Below are 21,047 nucleotides of genomic sequence, written 5' to 3'. Positions count from 1 at the left end.
AATGAAATATTCATGACACCGGCTCTTGATTGTGAAATCTACCTTGCAAAATAGTCTGACTTCAATAAAGGTTACAAAAGTTCTGGAAATAATGAAATCCAAAGTACGGCAATGGAATTTCTATCAATGAAGTTACTTCATCCAAATTTGTACGTAAGGTGGATTTAATCAAATCATCATGATTTTACTGCTATCTTAGGTTAGATGCTAAGTTTTTGGACTATAAGTCACAATTAAAATTCTTTCGGCGCTCCCGTCGTAACCTCAAAAGGTTCTTCACATTTTTCCTGTTAGCCATGATTGCAATGCTAACCTTTCGAAGAAAAAGCACAGCAAACAGTTTGTTTCCAAAAACTTTTGATGGTAAAGGACAAAAAGTGCAACGTGTACTTTGCAGGTACTCCGATTCAATCTGCTTTAGACTGGGGGAGAAACCTGTTGTGAAAACTCAATAAGTGAAAGGACAATTTTCATTCCTTGGAGGGATTTCCAACAGCTTTATTTCATTGCTATCGATCTAACGTTAGCGCAGGGTTAGGACGTGTGATGAGCAGAAATAACATTTTCTCTCGCAGCCGCCGCTTCGGTGGGTGACTCGTGTTCAAAGCAAAAGGCTTATGTTCCCGTGGCAGCATCCTCAGATATTTCAAAAGGGGTTAAATATTGAACAGCCGCGACAATCTTCTGTCCATTTCCTCCGTGGCGTGGGGCGCAGGACGAATTAAAACATAATGCAAAGGTCTTTGTGCTTATTGCTGAGCCAGCTTATTGATGAGCTGTCACATTAACTGGCTTTGGGGGGAAGAAATATAGCAACAATTTGGAAGTAAGTGTAGAACAGGGAGGGAGAAATCATTAGATCTCAAGGCTCATGCGATCAATTACATATAATAACCCCAACTCCACCCACCCATATTCATTCAAACACTGGAAGGTCTGCTTTTTATTTATTGAAGCTTTATTCCTTTGACTAGTCCCTCGAAAGGATTTTCAAGTTTAACATCTTGCGTCTTTTTCATTTAACCCATTCCACTCATGCAATTATGACGGAAAAATTGTTGGCGAAGCAACAGCGCTAAAGTTGTGATCAAGTTAACGCTGCCGCGTTGATTTTATCCCCATTGTCGCTTTCTTACTGCTGAGGTTATCGACTCCGCCGAACACGCCGTCGCCGTGATAGATTGATTCTCGCATTGGGCTTAATGAATTCATAAGATTAATTATCTCACTCTGATTATAACTTCATTTTCATTGTGAGAGCAGGACAGGAGGGAAGGAGAGAGGGAGTCTGGTCGCTTGAATATTCAAGAGAGTATCCGCGACCATGTGACGGGCTTTATTGAATGATTAGCAGGAGTAATTTGTTTTCAGAATCTAATTAATCCTCTCAGAGACACCAAGCAATAATCTACAAGGACGTAGGGGGGGGGGGGAATGTGAAAACGCATCTCCGTAGCATCTTTTGCTTTCTTCAAATGCATCCATCTTTTTTCCATCTCGGCTGGAAGCTGCGAGCACTTTGGGCTACTTTCCAAAATGAAATTTCACATGAAATTAGTAGCCCTTCATAGGACATGAAACTATCCCAACGAATGAACAAACAATACCGATACCAAGTATCAATACCACTAGTACTTCTGATATTTGACATTTTAATGATTAGATACCTGAACAAAGACTTGGCTAACAACTGTACCAACAAATTAAGAAACATTACCGATACCACTAGGAGCTGTAAAACATTTTAATGAAAAAAATTTAATTTTAACAAGGACGATAACTGAACAAAGACTTTGCTTCAATGCTTCGATACCTTGAAATAACCGATACCGGTATAGGTGCTTGCCCATCCTTAAATCAAATCCCTATTAATTTGATTTGATTTATGTGGTTGTATAAGGTGGAAGTTCTGTCTGAAATATATAAAGTGAGGTTGTTTCTCTTGCCTTGTTTGTTGTATAAAGCGTCAAGGACACGCCATTTCTGTAAGCCTTTTTGTTTAAGGTGGTTATTAGACTTCAGAGATGCTACATTTGATCGTCAGAGGCTGAGCTGTTAAGCCTCGCCAGATGAATGGCGTCGCAAAGGACAATTCTGTTTGGTAAATGACTGCACTGAAAGTTCTTTAGATAAAGACGGCGGATGTGCAACAGACAAACTTTGATAAAGAATGATTCCCATTTGGAACGCAATCCTGTGAGGTGACTTTCAAGCCAAACATCAGATGAGCAGTCGGGCACCTTTTTACAGATAAAAACATTTGAAATCTTGCAAAAGTATGTTTTATCTTGTCACTTCACGGTCATGAGAAAAATGTGCTGTTTTGCTTTCATTATTTGACTCACTTCGCCGTGTATTCATTGAGCCTTATCTTTCCGTCAAGGCGGAATTTTTCACGCCGCTCGTTAGATTGTGCATAATGGTGTCTTCAACAATGTCTTCAAATGTTCTACATTTGAAGTGATACGTTCGTGACACCATTGTTTGTCCAAAATGGAATTATACTGTAAAGAGGCCAGATGTTTGTTGTTAAAGTAATATAGTTCTGCAGGTATGCCAGCAAACTGCCTTGTTTATTGAGGCACATGGTCAACAGAAAGAAGCCCGTAGCCATCAGATAAGGATTTAGCTGGCGGCTTGAGGAGGAAGACTTTTGCCGGGAGTCGGCGGCGAGTCGCACAAGCTGCGAGCGTCTTTGATTTATTCAACACGGCCGGGCGACAAGGAGAGCGCTATAAATATTGAAGGACAACTTTGCTCTGCTATGAAATCGCACCGAGAAGATATGTGCCCCTTATTAAAAGATCATGTGATGAGGCTTAGAGACCTAGAAGGTTCCATTTTGGATTTCTTTCTTTTTGCTTCTTTCATTTCTTTCCGTAAGCCAAACATTTCAGTACCACGCTCTCTCTAAGTGAGGCTCTAAAAGAGAATATTTATGTCTGGGATCACATCTGGAAGATTGTATTATGGTAAAACATGTATTTTTATGTGCAATATTCTCCAAAGTGATTCAACAGCTACATTTATATGCATCAAGCGGTGGGACTCCAAGGCCACGCTGGTCTGCGCGTGCGCTAAAAAGTCCTCGCTGTCGTGCCGCAATGAGGTACAGAGACAGCCATGGGGGGAACATTGCTTCCTCCTTTGCTTCACTGACCATGCAGAACTTTAGCACAGCGAAACCCTGCTAAGTGCCCATGTGTGTGTGCGTGTCTTCCCACATGTGTGTGTGTCATTGCGGGCGTTTGTTTGTCCGCTGGGAGGCAGTGAAGTGTGAAGGCCTGGTCATTCACACGATGGCGGCTTATGGAGCGCATGCAAGCCAGCTGTTCAATTGGGCCACATGGGAAGAGGATAAGGAAGGAAAAAAAAAAAAAAGCGACAGCTATGTATGTGAAATTGTTTCTACATATTCCTGGTAACACCTTTTTTTTCCCTCTGTGGAAAAAAACGTCAAGATAAAAAATGTCAATCCAGTTGTGATGCTGTCAGTACAAAGCAACAGGTGGCACAAAAATAATCTGTAAACCTAACCCTCATTTGAAACCGTACCCCTAATTTATTGCAATCCTTTTCCTAATTTAAAACCCTACTTTGAAAAACCAACTCAAATATAAAACCCAACTTTGAAGCCCTAATTTGAAACCCCACATTGAAAACCCCAACCCTAGTTCGAAACCTCAATTTGAAACCCTACCTCTAATTTAAAATGCTCATTTGAAACCCTACTCCAGGCATAATATAATTTGCTCTTTACGTCCTTGTTTAATTTATTTATTTGTTTGTGCGACTTGAACAACTTGACAAGAAAGATCCTTTATCATCTTTTTCACACCTCTATTCGGTTCACAAGAATCACTCTTTTGTTCTTTTGGGGATTTTCTGATGATTTATTTACTGTACCTTTGCGACTGCCAGCCTGCTTTGCATTTTGGAGATTCTTGTGCCTCCATGGGTGGTTCCTGAATTATTCAACTCCCTGATTTTTTTCCCCCCTAACTCACTATGTCGTTGTCTTCACCTTCATTTTGCTGGCTGAATGTCTCTCTCCCAGTCTCACCCTCTTACTCCGTTTTATTATTCCCTGAGAAATCATGTGAAAGGAACAAGCTCTCCTCAGAAGCATCATTAGAAGAAGAGAAAAGTGGAAAAGAAAAGCCCCTTCATTCCTTGTTGCAGTGTTTGCTCTATTTCTTGATTTGACGGTAGCGTTCTCCTCTCCCTCCCGTCTGTCCTCAGATCCCAACGCTCTGGGCCATCACGGCACGGACCACGCTTTGATCGGGGGTGTGGTGGCTGTGGTGGTCTTTGTCACCTTGTGTTTAATCATTGTTCTGGGAAGATACCTGGCCAGGCATAAAGGTAGGTAGCAACCACCTCGGACCCCGCCGTCCATCTCGCAAAGCTCACACCGTCCCATTGGACGGAGAATCCTCAGGTGGCAGATGAATGATATGCGGTGGCTCCTGTGAAGGACAAAGAATAAAATAAGACACAGAATCGGTGAAGATTGAAATCCCTTGAGACGTGAGGGCAATTTGAACCATGGAGGTGGCCCACATATGACGACGTACATTTGAAATTAACGATAAAATATGTGCGAAGTAAGGATGGCGCAAAATTTTTCGTCCAAAATAATCAACAATAGGGCCGCACGCTATTTGTACGCACTTTACATGTGGCGCTTTTACGTAGGAACGTACCTGACAAACGAGGCCAAAGGGGCGGACGACGCGCCCGACGCCGACACGGCCATCATCAACGCCGAGGGCAACCACGCGCACGCCGAAGAAAAGAAGGAGTACTTCATCTAGACTGTTGAGGGCGCCTCCCTTGCCATCCGTCCCTCCGTGTCTTCTTCTCTCTCTCTCCGTCTCTCTCTCGCTCTCTCTCTCTTCCCCAGTGTTTGCCCTCTTTTTGGCTTCATCTTTTTCCATCATGGTTCAGCAGCCACTTTTCGCAGGCATCGCTGCTGAAGTTCCCACGTATTTTTGCCCCTTCAACTCTGTAAATCTGTAAATCTACCATGACTGCTTCTTACACCCTCCAGTCCGACACCTGAACACGCTAACACAAGCCCCTCCTACTCCCTTATGATCATCCACACCACACCACCACACCACACACACACACATCTCACATCAACACGGTGCCTAAAAAAATACAGACGCCATTGAACTCGTGTCAATGCCTTCATGTATCAGTCAGTAGCAATGTAAATGCTTTTGTAGGTGGTCACCCGGACGGCCCATCATCTCGTTGCTTAGCTCACAGCATTGTGTCTTTTGATTCTTCTAATTTTTATTTTTTATTTTATTTGATGATGATCTGTGCTGTTTGGCGCCTTATACATATCTACCACACTCAATATCTTAGACGATGGATCCCTCCTTCTTTAAATAGACTTGTAATTAAAATGTGGAGCCATGTAAGATAAGAAGAAGGCTTTGTGTGGTACTCGAGTAGCAAGGTTGCTCAGATCCGTGTGTAGTTAGTACAGTAGAGTGGGGGGTGTAGCGTGCTACCGTTTAGAACTGAGAATACACACCAAAAATTTTGCAAGCGATGCTAGATGAGATATTTCATCCATTGAGAAGAATAGAAGAGCATTTTCTAAATCTGCTACCAATCTACTTTTTGTGTATATTCTTGAACTCGGCAGCCGCTTTTGTTTTCAACATGATGGCTTCAGGTCGACTAGTTGTATAAATTGTATTTAAGTTAGCAAAAATCATTTATGTTCTAATGAGAAGAGAGGGAGAAAAAAGAACAACCCGTCAAATGTAAAATTAGAAAATGGATTGAAAAGAGTTCATTAGTTCCGTTATGTACAGGGATTTTGTGATAAATGCAATTTATTGCTGTAAATTCTGTTTTGATGTGCACTTCAACTAATTTTATGTTTTTATGGACCAAGCAGTTTAACTTTCAAAAGGAAAAAGTACAAAAAGTTCAAAGTTGAGTATTTTACCTTTACATGAGTCCGGTATTAAGTCCAACTCAGACGTGCGCAGTGAAAGTTAATATTCATGTGAAATATTCACATTTGGAACACCCGAAGGGGCAAACTATTAAAAAAAAAAAAAAAAAAAAAAAGTCATGAATGTGTTGCGTTGTTTTCCATACATTATTTCCCAAATGATAAATCTTGATGGACGAAGATAAAAGCACAAGATGGAGTTAATGTTTTTCATTGCAAACAATTAATTGCCTTGAGGGTGCTACTTGATTCAAATTGACAGTGATCCTTGTTTCCAAATCGTCCAAACAAAAGAAAAAAAATTCAATACTTTTCTTTGAATGGTTTTAAACTCCCTGCTGTGTATCGTGTCTGCTAAAACGTGTTTGATTGTGAAAATTGCTATTGAATTCCAGCTCTCTTATAATCTTTTTGTATATTAGCAACTTTATCAATTGTTTTGTTCTGTTTTTTTATTTTATTTTTTTTTAAATCTGTCATGACATACATATACTTCGGCCAATTTTTGCATTTTGTTTTGGCACACGGCATGTAAATAATGTGTGGGAAACTAAAGTTGGTAAAACCACATCAGTAAGTTTTTGTTGGCCTCTTTTTCATATTTAAATTATTTCAAGAGGTATTTTAGAGAATGGGAAGAATGTTTAGTAACTTGATAGTAGAGAACTGAGGGGATTGTGGCTTTTTATTAAAGATGAGAATTTAATCACATTTTCTTGATTGAAGATGTAGAAGTTTTCAATAATTTTTTTTTTTAAACCCCTGAATGTTCTGAACACCGGTGGCGTATTTTACAGTGTAAGGATGTAGCTCAACTTTCTATCGCTAGTGCAATTTTTGTTTCCCATTTTCCATTTTGTCATGAGTAAAATCTCACCAGACAAAAAAAAACAAAAAGCTACGTTTCTTCAACATGTGATTAGCCAAATTCAACACAACTAATGAAAAATCTATTTGACAAAACTCTAAATGATGATTATTATTCCTATCTATGGCTATGGAACTCATTCATCAAACAATAATTGAAAAACTCAAACTTGTTTTTGCTTGCAAGCAAGTCGGTGGTTGACTTAGTCAGGTCGTCTATTGTGAGCAAACAGTAAATTAATCGAGCAAGATGGAGGCAATTGTTACCAAGGGCAATGGAACAGTTGGCCCAGCTGTCTCCTATTTGGTGACCAATTTTCGGCATTATGCAAATACGGTCAGTAAGTAATGTCTTTGTCACTGAGTGAACTCAAACGCTGCTGCAGCGTCTCCTTGAGTGGAACAACACTCACTTAAGTTCTTGGGGACGTGGACAGCTGTGTTTTCGATTACTCCGTCACGACCGTAAGCGGGGTTTGCAGTTTGAGCGTCAAAATTCACATTTTGCACCACAAAAGAAAAGGAACAGTTGTGCGCCAATGACAGATTCAGAAACATAAATCTTTCTTATTCACTGCGGCCTTTCTGACTATTCATCAACATGATACCACATCCACGTGCGCATCCATTTGTTGTGTGTAATGATTTGGAGACGGTACAGGATGAAGTGAGTCACAAGTTGGGGAATAAATAATAAATCCGCTTTTATCTTTGCCTGTCGCTGTCAAGGCTTGTTGATTTAAAAGCGTCAAGTGTTGCTTTCAAATGTTTACACGGCGTTGCTATCGTGCACTTACAGACTGTCCGCAAGATGTGTTGAGGATTTTTTTTTCCCCCCCAACCCACTTTTTTGTGTTTATTCCATTTTTTATCACAGAAGCAATGTTTTACATAAATGGATAATATGGAATACATTTTTGAACATGCAGGTTCTAAATAAAGAATTGGGCACTTTTGTACTACATGAAAACATGTCCCATGTTAACTTGATAGCATCATTTTCTGAGTTATTTTTAATTTTAGTTATTTTTAACTTGGGCAGTTATGCTATGTGGCTAACAATGAGCAGCTTATTATTATTCAATGCAGTCCACTTATGTTCTTTGTAAAAAAAATTTTCTTAATCGAATACTTACTTTTTTAAATAACCATTTCTGACTGGGTAGGTTTTGGTGCGCTTTTCTTCCTCTCTCAAGTTGTTATTTAAAACAGGCTGACTCACTCTGAATGATGAGTTCAAGTGCAGTTGTATCACATCTGGGCTTGGTTTTCTGAACTTTGTGGGTTTTCTTTTTCTTTTTTTTTTAATGAAGCTTTAAACCTCTCGCCCCCTCTAATGCATCATTTCCATGAGTCATCGCTGGCCTTTTATTGACCCGGGCAGCATGATGTTATCGGAGCAACACAGTCGAAGCTCAAATCTAAGATCACGTTTTTTTTTTTTTTTAATACTGTGTTTATTGTATGTAAGTTTGCCATATAAATGCACACATGGCTCTGAAGTCATAGACTGTATTGTTGATTTGATTATTATCATTAATTGTTTTATTGACTTTAATTTGATGGTCCTAGAAAATCATGGCCTTACAATCAATCACTGCGCATGAAATATATTTTTTGTTTTTCTTCAAATTATCATTCCAGCTGTTTGTTTCTGCATCTCAGGAATATATTGCTTTTATTTTCCAGACACGGTATGTTTGTTTCTTTTTTTACCTGATTGGGACACAGTGGACCCTCTGTTACACAACAAATATCTTACTTAATATTAAAACAATAACTTGTGTAATTCTACTATCCTTTCCCCTCACTGGACTGTTCCATGAACAAGAGCTAAAAATAGGCCAACTTTCTTCTCTATGTTGTTCGATTCCCGCTATTGGCAAGTGCACATCTTGACGTCATTGAGTGTGTAGTTGTGCTGCACTGTCGCTCACTACGCTGCAAACACGAAAGGTCAGAGTTCCCGCTACAGACATGTTAGTGTAGCTTCTTGGTGAAATCACCACTTTTATGATTCTTCATAATATATTGGGCAGTCATAATGGTGACCTTCGCACCATGACAAAGGTGTGTTTTCTCCCATTGTATGTGGGATTGATTTATTTAATTTAGAGGTTGCTATTCATGTATGAAATTGAATTGTTGAATAAATAGTTGCCAAAATATCTGCCTGAGACCTTTATTTCTGGTTGCTAATTGTAAACGCTAATATCAGAGAAATGGTGCAACAGATTTTCATGACTTATCTTATGGAGGCTAATTTGTTTCTTTGGCTAAGTTACAACTGTTTTGTAGTGAAATTACATTTATGCATTAAAATTAATCACCTTGAACAAAAAGGAAAATAACATCGTGGCTGTCAAAAGCGCAAGAGAACGTAGGCCAAATTGCAAGAAATGAGGAAGACGGCACACCGTGTCTGGCTCTAAACTCGTCAATTTGGTCTGCCTTTTTGTTACAGGCAAACAACGCGCGGGCGAAGGGGAATGTTGATTGATGCATTCATAAAAACAATAAGAAAAAAACCCACAGTGCAGCTCTCAGGCTGAGGAAGTACGTGACAATGCCAAACACGCTCGGCCAGATAAAGCCAAGATCCAAAGATAGCAAAATAAGTCTCATAATCGGTCATCAGAACAACAAGAAAGCTGAGCTTTTGGCTTCATTTAATTGCTAAATGTGCGGCAATTAAGATGATAAAGCGCTTTGCTTGTATCTTCGCTTTGCGAGGGAAACAATAGAGCTCTGTTGAGGTGCACTCGCAAACATAGTTTATTAAATGTCACTGCCGACATCCAGCAGGCTGAAAGCTGCCCACTGCTGACCCATACAGGTCGCATTAAGGTCAAACTCATAACTTTTCTTTTCTGTTTTCAAGTAAAATCTTTCACTGCGTGTCTTGATTCAACCCTCAAGCCTGGTAATCATGTCAAAGCATCCTTGAGCAAGACACAAAAAGGTAGCAAAAAAATTAAGTGTGATGTACACAAGTGAGTCACGGCCTCTGAGTGGGCTTCTTATTTAAGAGACCCCCTGCTGGGGAAGCCAGTCAGCGGGGGTCGTGTTGCCATGGTGTTAGCCAAGAAATCATTACTAATGTTCAGTGTCATATTAGCGTCAATGTGCAGAGTGACGCCCCTGGAGGAACCCACATATTTGACTTCTTTCACAACATCCAACCCATGATTGACAAAGACATAAGACTTGCATCAGGATTGCAAATGGTCTCTTTGCTATCTTGATCTGCTCGTCAGCCATGTTTTTTGTTTGCACTTTAAAGTCTGACGCTATAAGCTTCAAGATGGACCACTTCCTTGAGTGCAGCATTTAGTCTTTCATTATGAATGGGGGTGGGGGGTCACAGCCATGATGTGGGCGGGTAGAGATTTTAGATAGCCTGCCCCAACTGATAAATGACATGTGGTGAGAGCCAGAGGGCACGGAGGTAATTGTTCACACTGAATAATGTCAACGTTAACGAGTTTGGCAAAAGCCCACCAAATGAGAAGTTTCTGCTGTTGGGTTTTTGGGGCGTATGGAACCTTTTTTGAGAGCGGACGGCTGAATTTAGTATGTCGTCTAATTTATGGCTGTAGGCTTTTTTCGAAAGGAGTGACCGACCGCACCATTAAGAAAAGAGAAGCAGCCTGAGGGTGGGGTTGACAGAGTTCACGGCAGACAGGTCATTTATTTTTGATAGGACGCTTGAATTTCAACCAATTAAAGATTGGTTGGATTTTAACCGAGATGAATTGTTTAGAAGGGGAAAAGAAAAGTTCAATTACTTGGAATTTCAATTTTCCGTTGCCTAATTTCTGAGTTATCATTTGTTGAAATAAATGGAAGACTCTGCTTGATTATGATGAAAGCATTTCAAAGTACAACCGAAAACAGGAGGTCGTCACATTATGACATTTCATTTCCTCCCGTGGTGACGTAAACGTAACGTAATTTATTCATACAAAAGTGAGGAATGTATTCTAAAGTGAACTTCCACATGGATCTTTGCATTGAATTTCTTGGAGATGCGAATGGCACCTGTCGAGTAGCAAGGCCCTAATAATGCTAATGCAAGTAATATAACATAGTCAATTATATATCTGTATCCTCTCAGTGCCTCTTTTGAGATTAATGTCAAAAATGAGTTACGCTTTTCACGCACATAACCATTTTTGCTGAGCCATCTGTTGGAGGCTTTTACAGGCAGTTTAGTTGGACAGCAAGTGCAGACACAAGGAGGCAAAGGGAGGTGAAAATGGGGACAAGTGCACTTTTAAGTCGACAGAGAAAAAGGATAATGAGCCCGTGGTCACCTTGTCATGAACTTCATTACGGTTTATTACTGCCATCCATCCTCTGCTTTTATCACTCTGAGTCACGACAAATAGTGGCGTATATACAATATTATAACACGATACATCTTTTTTACAGACACGGACTATGTCAATGTGAAAACTTCAGGTTCAATTCCAAGTGTAAACATATAGTAGATATAAATTTGAAATTTAACGTGCGCAAAATTTTATCTAAATATAGTAAATTGAATGTCTCATTTTAGTTTTTAATTTGTTTTACATTTCAAAACGTAAAATTTCAAATGGATAACATTTAGATAAAATTAAAATAACGTAGTACAATTCTTTCTTTGCATATCCCGGCAGTCTGAATGTGCTCTAGAACCTCTCAGGTCAGTGTTAGTACTACAACAGATGTCTGGCTTGGCGTTGATTTCAAGTCCATCACACACAGTAAAGGAGCAGTAAAAAGACATCTTGTCATGTATAGTTTGTCACATCTAAAAAAAAAAAAAAAAATCGACTGCTCCATTAAAAATCATTACTTGTACAATGTTTTTATCCAAACTACCAAGTGATCCATTTGAAATCAATGGAAAGTGATTATTGATTCGTGCAGTGTACTTACACATGAGTATCTTTATCATGAGGCAATTCAGTCCAGGTCCACTTTGCCCTTCAACGATCGTTGATAACGTTGCCGTCGCGCGTCACTCACGACTTGGACTGATTCGCCCTCGGCCTGCAAAGCCTAATTTGTTCGCCGCAAGAATCTATCAGTCAGCGATGTTATCTGCGAGTCCCCTCCATTTGTCTTTTCTGGCGCTCCACCTTTGGATTTTTTCCCGCCCTACTCAGGAAATCCCTCCTGCCTCACTCAGTCACTCCAGTATTTTTCGGAAGGACCTCACGAACGAATCAAGTGTGCTTGAAGAGCCCTTTGCATACAGATCATATCCTGACAAGAAAAATGTCCACATGGTTCTGGAGCCAGGCCACTCTGAGTGATGCGATGACTGAGGCGCATTTCGTTCTGGCAAACTTTGGAGACGCATCACTGATATGACTTGATTAATGGTCAAGCGGCTAAGAGCCGGAAAACTATCGGACAGGGATAATATCCTCAGCGGACCTGAAGATTAAGAACAAAACGGCTGCTTGAGTCAATTTTCTTTGAAAGAAGGGAGAAGAAATTGATGTGCAACCCTGTCATGATAAAGATTACAATCATGTCGATGACAGACATAAAATCAAATATTATTTTGACACGAATGTTAAATATTGTATCGTGTTGAATATCTGATGTCGATTTCAATTCGACTAAATGTTTAGCTTTGCACAATAGTGTCTCCTTAAGTAGGCGTGTTTAGCAGGTGCATTCAGATGTTGTATGAAGCCTTATCATTGATTTCGAGTTAAATGGCGCACTTGGAGAAGAAACAGTCCTTGCATCGCCCTTCCGTCGCCCACATCTTGTTCAACAGATGTCTATCAAGCACGTCCTTGCCAAAGTCATCTCCTCTCGCCTGCCATCAGAAAACTAATGACTGTCTTGTCTGCACGGCCTCACCTCTCTCCTCATATGTCTGCACAGATCTTTATCTCCACGGGAATAAAGTCATCTTAGCATGGCATGTTTTTTAATACCCCCCCGCGGTGGCCCCCTATAAATATTTATTAAAGATGTGCCATTAAGATGGGCCAAAGAGGAGCGCCAGCAAACACCTTTTTGTTTAACTTCACTAATACACTTGTAGATGGAGGCCAAATGGCAATGTGAGTAAAGAAGCCAGGCATGCTCCAGCATCATGGAGGAACATTTCAATTTGCATTTCTTGCACCTTTTCTGCCAAGGACATACGAGAGGAACACTTAGAAAAGTACAAAAAGGAAAGGGAAAAAATGTGCTTCTAATGTAGGTAAAGAAATATACATGGACATTTGGAGAACATCTCACTTCCTTTTTTTTTTTAAGTAGCAGCCATGTTGAGTAAATTCCAAGATGAACTCCAACTAGTGAAGTCACCCAAAAAGAAGCAGGTAGCCAAGACAGATGGCAAATGCTAAACTGCCAATTGCTAAGCTTCTTTCCCTACAACATCTAGTTAAAATGATCATTTGAAGTATTCACAAAAGCGGGTAGCGGATTTAATGGGTAGATGCCATTAATTGTTTTGTCTTTTTATTTGTAAGCATGATTTAATTACCTTGCTAGGATATCATTGCAATGATATTGTCTACTATTAACCAAAACATGTTGTGGAATTTCCTTTCATTTGAAGAGAAAAAGTGCAAAACGAGCCAAGTATGGCACTCCTTATCCCAACTTGGAGTTAGTCGAATGTCGTAATTGAAATGCATGAGTTTTGAAGCGGCCATATGCTTGAATTAGTGTTAAGTCTGGCATCTGCTCTTGTTCCGTTAGCTGGCATTGTGTAAACGAATTTAGGCGTTGAAAGCTGGAGTTTGTGTGCAATCAATTGATTAGCTAATCAACTAAGCACCGACATTCAATCTGTCATTTTTTTCCCCAGCCGAGATGGCGCTATACTATCAGTAGTATGTACGGGAATCACTGCACTAACACAATTGCAAATATATATTCCTAGGGACGCACATAAAAAAACAATTATATTATAGACAACATACTGATGTTTAATGTGGCCTTGATTGAGTCGTAAAGTGACCTAGTTCATTAATCCGCTGTTTTGTGGATGTGGCTGAAGCACTAGCAGAGCGCACGCTAGTGTTCATTCTGCATTTTTATTTACGTTTTGCGAGATGAATACTGATTGCAAGACTATTTATTCAGCACCCGCTTCAGAAATAGCAACTTTCTGCTATGTTAGTGTTAAACTGCAACATATTAGCTGATACAATGACAATTATTTTTTGATTTTTCCCACAGCAACCTACTCAGAAATCTGGAAAAAATATAAAATGAAATCAGTGTCACTATAAAAAAAGATGGCAAGGGAACGAATAATAAAGAAATAGTCAATGTATTATATTATATACGTATTTTAACTTTTGTTTGAATCTTTTTTCCTGTCTTTTTTGTTTAATTTCCTAGCAGTCATTTTCAATGTCGTGCAACCTTTCAGAATTTTCTTTTGAAAACAATTTTTACCTTTAAAATATCATTTAACTATCATTCACACTGACAAAAATTCTCCCCATGTTCTCGACGTTAAAGTAACTGAGGACAAGGTCACAAACTATAACAACACAAAACAGACACTTGCCTGCTTGTGATGCAACACAATACACGCAACGCCATAAATAGTGCGCTAAGGTATGTATTCCACTGTATAATTCATACGGCCGTGCTCGTAAAGCAGAACGGTGGCCTTATTTAGAGTGATGCACTTGGTGCCATTAAATACACCTCCTTCGATAAATCAGGTAGCAGGAAGCAAAGTGACATTATACAACAGACTTTTCATGGTTTCTTTAAAGGTGTGATGAGTGGCTATGATTGTGCTCCAAGGGAGAATATTTCAATAGTGTCTTGTTATTGTGATAAAACAAATAGAGGCACTGTAGAAAGTAACATTACCCATCAGTGATGCAATATGAATGACATTCTTAGAAACTATAGAATCCAGCGTGATTAAATATCCATGATTTCATTTAGCCTCATGATTAGGCATGTTTCAATTCAACTTTAATTATAAAATAGTTAATAAAAAAAGAATTGTCCATATTATAGGGTATCATGTAACAATCCTTTGAAGTCAATTTAACTGTAATTGTTTTATAAATGAGTATTTTTTTTTCCCCATTATAAAGAAATGTGGTTCTAATCACATCAAAAGCTTCCCAAATGGCGGAAATGACAATAAATGGAGATAAGGGCTTGATCTTTAAACAACAGTGGAATCAAACGAAGGCCCATTCAGCCTTTTTTACGAGCTTCCAACAACATGTTTTATTGGCCGGGCTATAATCCAGTGCGCTATCACTGCGGGACAGCTGTGCACGCCACGTTGATGGGGCATGCTAGCACAGTGACACTTTGTTCATTTGTCTCTCACGTATGTTTCTTGCTCCACTGGAGTAAACAACATAGACGCATTCAAGTCATGACAACAGCTTTTATCGGATGATGGCTGGGAAAGAGCGTTCCTAATGTCTGCCTTGAGGTTGTTGCTTTTTTTCAAGTTAAAGCCATGCCTCGGTTCAGTCGAGGTCGGAAAGCGTTGTTATAGAAAATTAACAGATGTAAATGACTTCCATTTGTCTGAAAATGATGTTAAGATCATTAAAGTAAGTTTCTGTTAGGGGCTGTCCTTGTCTAGAATTGAACAAGAATACATTAAAGATTGTTAAGAAGCTCCCTGCTTGCACAGTCAGACACATATTACGGTTCATTTTAAGAGAGCGGCTCGCAGCAAGCAGCGGGACTCCACTTTGCAGCTTAAACACGAGCTCGGAGAGTCCAACTTTGTAATCTAATCACCGGCCATTGTGGCAATGTGGTCCACAGGACAAGCCCCAGGACACTCCTGGGCATACAAGCAATTAATTACCTTAATTGCATGGTTAGCTTAATTGATTACCTTGTTATTTTTGCTTGCAGCGATATGGCTCTCTTGCATGACATTCACCCATAGGCAGATTCAGGTATCTCACTCAAAATGCAAATTGGTCTGCTCGTTAAGGTAAAATTACTAGTCCCACTTCAAAAGCTTAATTAGCTGAATGTATTGGACGTAAACACCCTCGAACCAGCACAAAGATAACTCACTGTGAAATATAAATGAATTGGTTTCATTGGAACAATCGTGGTTTCCAGTTCAAAACATTTTGACTGAAAGCAAACTTTAACATGTTGTCTCCTCAAATCAAAGACAACCATTAACAGACAAACCCACGCTTTGTCTTTTTTCTTTGCGGCACAATTTCACCCAAGTTAGTTGAAACGAGGCAGAAGTAGAATGTCAGCTTGGTGATGCCGCAGGCGCTTGACGGCAGTATGGCTGAGATTTGGCCTCACACATCAGTCATATCAACCCTGCTTGAGGGTAGGGCACTTCTTGCTGCTCGGGTTCTCCATTATCTTTACGCCTCTCCTCTCTGTCTTCCCTCTCCGACTTGACCTCAGCTCCCTCCCCAGCCATCTCCATTATTTTCACAGGCTCACACTCTCCTCCGGTCTTCTTGCTAGTTTTTGTATGAGGAACGACGCTTCCTACTTGGCTGAGTGTATTAGCGCCCCTGCCTCCAACTTTCTGAACAGTGTCGGATGGATTTGTTAGACTCCGGAAGTGAGAAGACTTCCACGTAGACACTTCAAAACTTCTTCTTTTCTCCTCCCAAGTACTGTTTCTGAGAGTTCCCGTGTTAAGAACTTCCACCTCATGGTACCAAACGGCCAGAGTAGTTTTGTAGGTGGCACTACAGGTGCTACACTTAGACAAAGCCTCATTTACTATCCTCTATCATGCTTCATAGCACCATTAAATGAGCTCATTAAATACCTTTAAGATTACAAATCAAAGTAATTGCCAATTAGGATTTGCCTAATTGTACAAAACTTTAAGGCTCGCTCGGAAGCGTCCTTTGCAGGACACCGCACTCGGATCACGTGGGGTTACTTGTTTATCGGCCGACTCGTCTGGATGATGGATGACGACAAGCGGAGGCAGCCTGGATCACATGTTGATATACTTGCAAGTTATATCTGGCTGAGATACTGCAGCTGAAAGCACAGTGAAGACACATCTTTACTATGAAGAGATAAAAGGTCTTTCTGAAATATGTCTGCAAGGAGATCAAGAAAACATTCAGGTCAAGATGAGGAAAATGGGGTGGGCCAGTGGACGCCCTGCCCCTTGGTGACAACGCCTTTTGCACGGAATATAATATGCCAGCGGGTGGGTTTCCAACTTTACAAAGAAATGTTAGTCACCTAATTGTTACTGCTCCATGCATTTTCAAACAAGCCAAGATGTTTCCCCTGTACACACTTGAAAAGAGTACAAGCACGCAAGCTGAAATATTCAGGCATGTTTGTCCTGGTTGCATCTAAATGGATTCGGTCATGCTCTGATTCTTTTCTTCAGCGCTTGTGTGCTCTGCTCTTATCGCCATGTGGACTGGACTGCAATGCCACTAAAGCGGAAGAATTTTTGATGGTAAAGCTACTGGACTATAAAATAATGTGGTGATATGCCATTTCAAAGCTAAAATCCAAAAGAACACCTGTCAACCTGTTTTTCCACTGACACTCATTGTTCTAGGGCAGTGTTTCCCAAATGTTATTGAGCCAAGGCGTAAGCGTATTTTACATTAAGACAAAAAAAAAAAAAAAAAAATCAAGAGCATGTGTCTGAAAAAAACTCACATATTGACTTTGTGTGAAATCTGAGCCTGTTTACTCAAACACAAAGCTTTTAGCTATTATAAGAATAGCAACAGGTTAATTGTCCCTGAGTGATACCGTGTCTCCTATTAAGCAACATTGGCATGAATAGATGATCTGTTCTAAATAAATAATTTTTAGACCAATTAAGTGAAATGACATCATTTGCCCCAGCACACCCGATGATCTCTCAAGGCTGTGAATCACTGTTCTTGTACAAAGTAATCATGCATTGCTATTATTCATTCATTAGCAACGCAATTAAATTGAGTTTTTTCATTTCTTCTATTTCCGCAGTGGCTCGGATTCACAGTCAGTCTTCACCTTGCCCACTTTTTGACGCTATAACGTGTTAGTGTTGACAGGTTTAAAACACCTGCAAGAGTGATAACAATAGATTTCAGCAAAGCAGGCACTGATATTAGAGTGTGCATCTGCACAAGCCAAAAGAGCTCAATAATCTTTATTTATTATCTTCATAGTATGCAAAGTTGCAAACAACAATTAGTAACAATGATTCTTCAGGTGAGAAACTGCACTGATAGAGTTGCAATGATTTATTTATATAGTCCGTTTGGCTTGGGATAAATGAGGCAGATAAATTCCCAGGATTACATTCAGAATCGGATATTGATTGTGCACTGCGTGTATTATTACACAGATGCAATAACGTGTGAGCGAGGAGATGCTCAGTAAGAGATCAACGAGGTGAGGGAGACTGGACACGAGAGGCAAATAAACCAAGTAGGTGGGATTTACAGTACGTCAGTAGAAAAGACATGGAATGGCTCATTCGTTATGTATATAGATAGCAATATCTATGTATGTATATATGTATGTATGTATGTATGTATGTATGTATATGTATGTATGTATGTATGTATGTATGTATGTATGTATGTATGTATGTATGTATCTAAATTCTAGTTTTAAACCCTAGTTTGAAGCCCTAACCCTAGTTTTAAACCTGAGTTTGAAGCCCTAACCTTAGTAAGAAACTCTAGTTGAAAGCCCTAACCCTAGTTTTAAACCCTACTTTGAAACCCTACCTCTAGTATGAAATCCTAACCCTAGTTTTAAACCCTATTTTGAAACCCTAGTTCTAGTTTTAAACCCTATGTTGAAACCCTAACCCTAGTTTTAAACACTATTTTGAAACCCTAACCCTAGTATGAAACCTTAACCCTCGTTTTAAACCCTACTTTGAAAGCCTAACTCTCTACCAAAATGACCAAAATGGCATTAAAAACACAGTGCTTCTAACAGGGGTCATTATTGACACACTTAAGTGTACTTGTGCATCTAAGGTGTAATATGGATGGAAGGTGGTAGAGGACCAACGCAATGCATAATGCATAATTGCTGTCCAAAAAGGAAGGGAAAGTCATTTTGCGGGTTTTTTTTACTATTCGCTTGTGAGCTCCTCCAGAAAACCATATATGTACCTACCGACACCTACTGGTTGAAGTCATGTGAACTCTCTCGTTCACTGAAAACAATTCGTTCTTTTGAACGGATCGTTCACTCACGAGCCAACACTCGTCCGTGGCGCATCTATATTCGCTTGTGAGCTGCTCCATAAAAGCATACATGTACCTCCTATGTAACGTGAGGGTTCCGTAGTGTAGTGGTTAGTGCACTGGACTATAACCCCATCGACCTGTGTTCAAATCCCAGTAGGTTCCAAACTATTTTATCATGGAAAATTTAGCACTGTTCGCTTGTGAGCTGCTCCATAAAAGCATACATGTACCTTTTAGATAATGTGAAAGTTCCATGGTGTAGTGGTTAGTCCTCTGGACTTTCACCCCAGCAGCCTGAGTTCAAATCCCAGAAGGTTCCAAAATATTTCATCATGGCAAAAGTTTTTTACTGTTCGCTTGTGAGCTGCTCCATAAAAGCATACATGTACCTACTATGTAACGTAAGGGTTCAGTGGTGTAGTGGTCAGTGCACTGGACTTTAACCCAGGCGACCTGGGTTCAAATCCTAGTAGGTATCAAAATATTTTATCATGGAATAATGTCCATGATAGTTCGCCTGTGAGATGCTCCATAAAAGCATACATGTACCTACCACACAATGTGAGGGTTCCGTAGTGTAGTGGTTAGTGCACTGGCCTGTAACCCCAGTGACCCGAGTTCAAATCCCAGTAAGTCCCAAAATATTTTATCATGGAAAGATTTGCATACTGTTCGCTTGTGAGCTGCTCCATAAAAGCATACATGTACCTTCTATGTAATGTGAGGGATCCATGGTGTAGTGGTTAGTGCACTGGACTTACACCCCAGCGACCTGAGTTCAAATCCCAGTCAGACCTGAAATATTTTATCATGGAAAAATTTGCAACAGAGTTGCTCATGTGCTGCCCCATATAACCAAGAGCTGAGGGCGAGGTGTTAGAGCGAGAGCTGGAGTTAGGAATGGGTTAGGGTTAGGGTTTAGGTTAGAGCTCGGGTTGGGGTTAGAGCTCCGGTTAGGGTTAGGGTTAGAGCTAGGGTTAGGGTTAGAGCTAGACCTGGAGTTAGGGTTAGGGTTAGGGTTTAGGTTAGAGCTCGGGTTGGGGTTAGAGCTAGGGTCAGAGCTAGGGTTAGGGTTAGGGTTAGGGTTTAGGTTAGAGCTCGGGTTAGGGTTAGAGCTAGGGATAGGGTTAGGCTTAGAGCTAGAACTAGAGCTAGGGTTAGGGTTAGGGTTAGGGTTTAGGTTAGAGCTCAGGTTGGGGTTAGAGCTCGGGTTAGGGTTAGGGTTAGGGTTTAGGTTAGAGCTCGGGTTGGGGTTAGAGCTCGGGTTAGGGTTAGGGTTAGGGTTTAGGTTAGAGCTCGGGTTGGGGTTAGAGCTCGGGTAAGGGTTAGGGTTAGGGTTTAGGTTAGAGCTCGGGTTGGGGTTAGAGCTCGGGTAAGGGTTAGGGTTAGGGTTTAGGTTAGAGCTCGGGTTGGGGTTAGAGCTCGGGTAAGGGTTAGGGTTAGGGTTTAGGTTAGAGCTCGGGTTGGGGTTAGAGCTCGGGTTAGGGTTAGGGTTTAGGTTAGAGCTCGGGTTGGGGTTAGAGCTCGGGTTAGGGTTAGGGTTAGGGTTTAGGTTAGAGCTCGGGTTGGGGTTAGAGCTCGGGTTAGGGTTAGGGTTAGAGCTAGGGTTAGGGTTAGGGTTAGGGTTTAGGTTAGAGCTCGGGTTGGGGTTAGAGCTCGGGTAAGGGTTAGGGTTAGGGTTTAGGTTAGAGCTCGGGTTGGGGTTTGAGCTCGGGTTAGGGTTAGGGTTAGGGTTTAGGTTAGAGCTCGGGTTGGGGTTAGAGCTCGGGTTAGGGTTAGGGTTAGGGTTTAGGTTAGAGCTCGGGTTGGGGTTAGAGCTCGGGTTAGGGTTAGGGTTAGGGTTTAGGTTAGAGCTCGGGTTGGGGTTAGAGCTCGGGTTAGGGTTAGGGTTAGGGTTTAGGTTAGAGCTCGGGTTGGGGTTAGAGCTCGGGTTAGGGTTAGGGTTAGAGCTAGGGTTAGGGTTAGGGTTTAGGTTAGAGCTCGGGTTGGGGTTAGAGCTCGGGTAAGGG

The 21,047-nt window shown here is 40.6% G+C and overlaps 1 protein-coding gene across 9 annotated transcripts in view; it reads left to right on the top strand.

Moving 5' to 3' along the window:
* LOC148386723 (cell adhesion molecule 2-like) overlaps positions 1–18,266 on the top strand; it is a 225,844-nt gene extending 207,578 nt beyond the window's left edge. For 8 of the 9 annotated variants that reach the window (XM_088399693.1, XM_088399691.1, XM_088399689.1 and 5 more), the window contains 2 exons: positions 4,243–4,365; positions 4,699–6,556. In XM_088399693.1, coding sequence (XP_088255819.1) covers positions 4,243–4,365; positions 4,699–4,817 — 242 coding nt within the window. In that variant the 3' untranslated portion in view covers positions 4,818–6,556. Of the gene's footprint in view, positions 1–4,242; positions 4,366–4,698; positions 6,557–18,176 lie in introns of those variants that run through there. The other variant, XM_088399695.1, reaches the window with a different exon arrangement.
* The last annotated feature ends 2,781 nt before the right edge of the window (positions 18,267–21,047 follow it).

This window comes from Syngnathus floridae, chromosome 15 (genome assembly GCF_059516105.1).
Source record: "Syngnathus floridae isolate MCC-2025c chromosome 15, RoL_Sflo_1.0, whole genome shotgun sequence".
NCBI lineage: Eukaryota > Metazoa > Chordata > Actinopteri > Syngnathiformes > Syngnathidae > Syngnathus > Syngnathus floridae.
The sequence above is the reverse complement of the archived record's forward strand: the minus strand, read 5'-3'. Positions and strand labels throughout refer to the sequence as shown.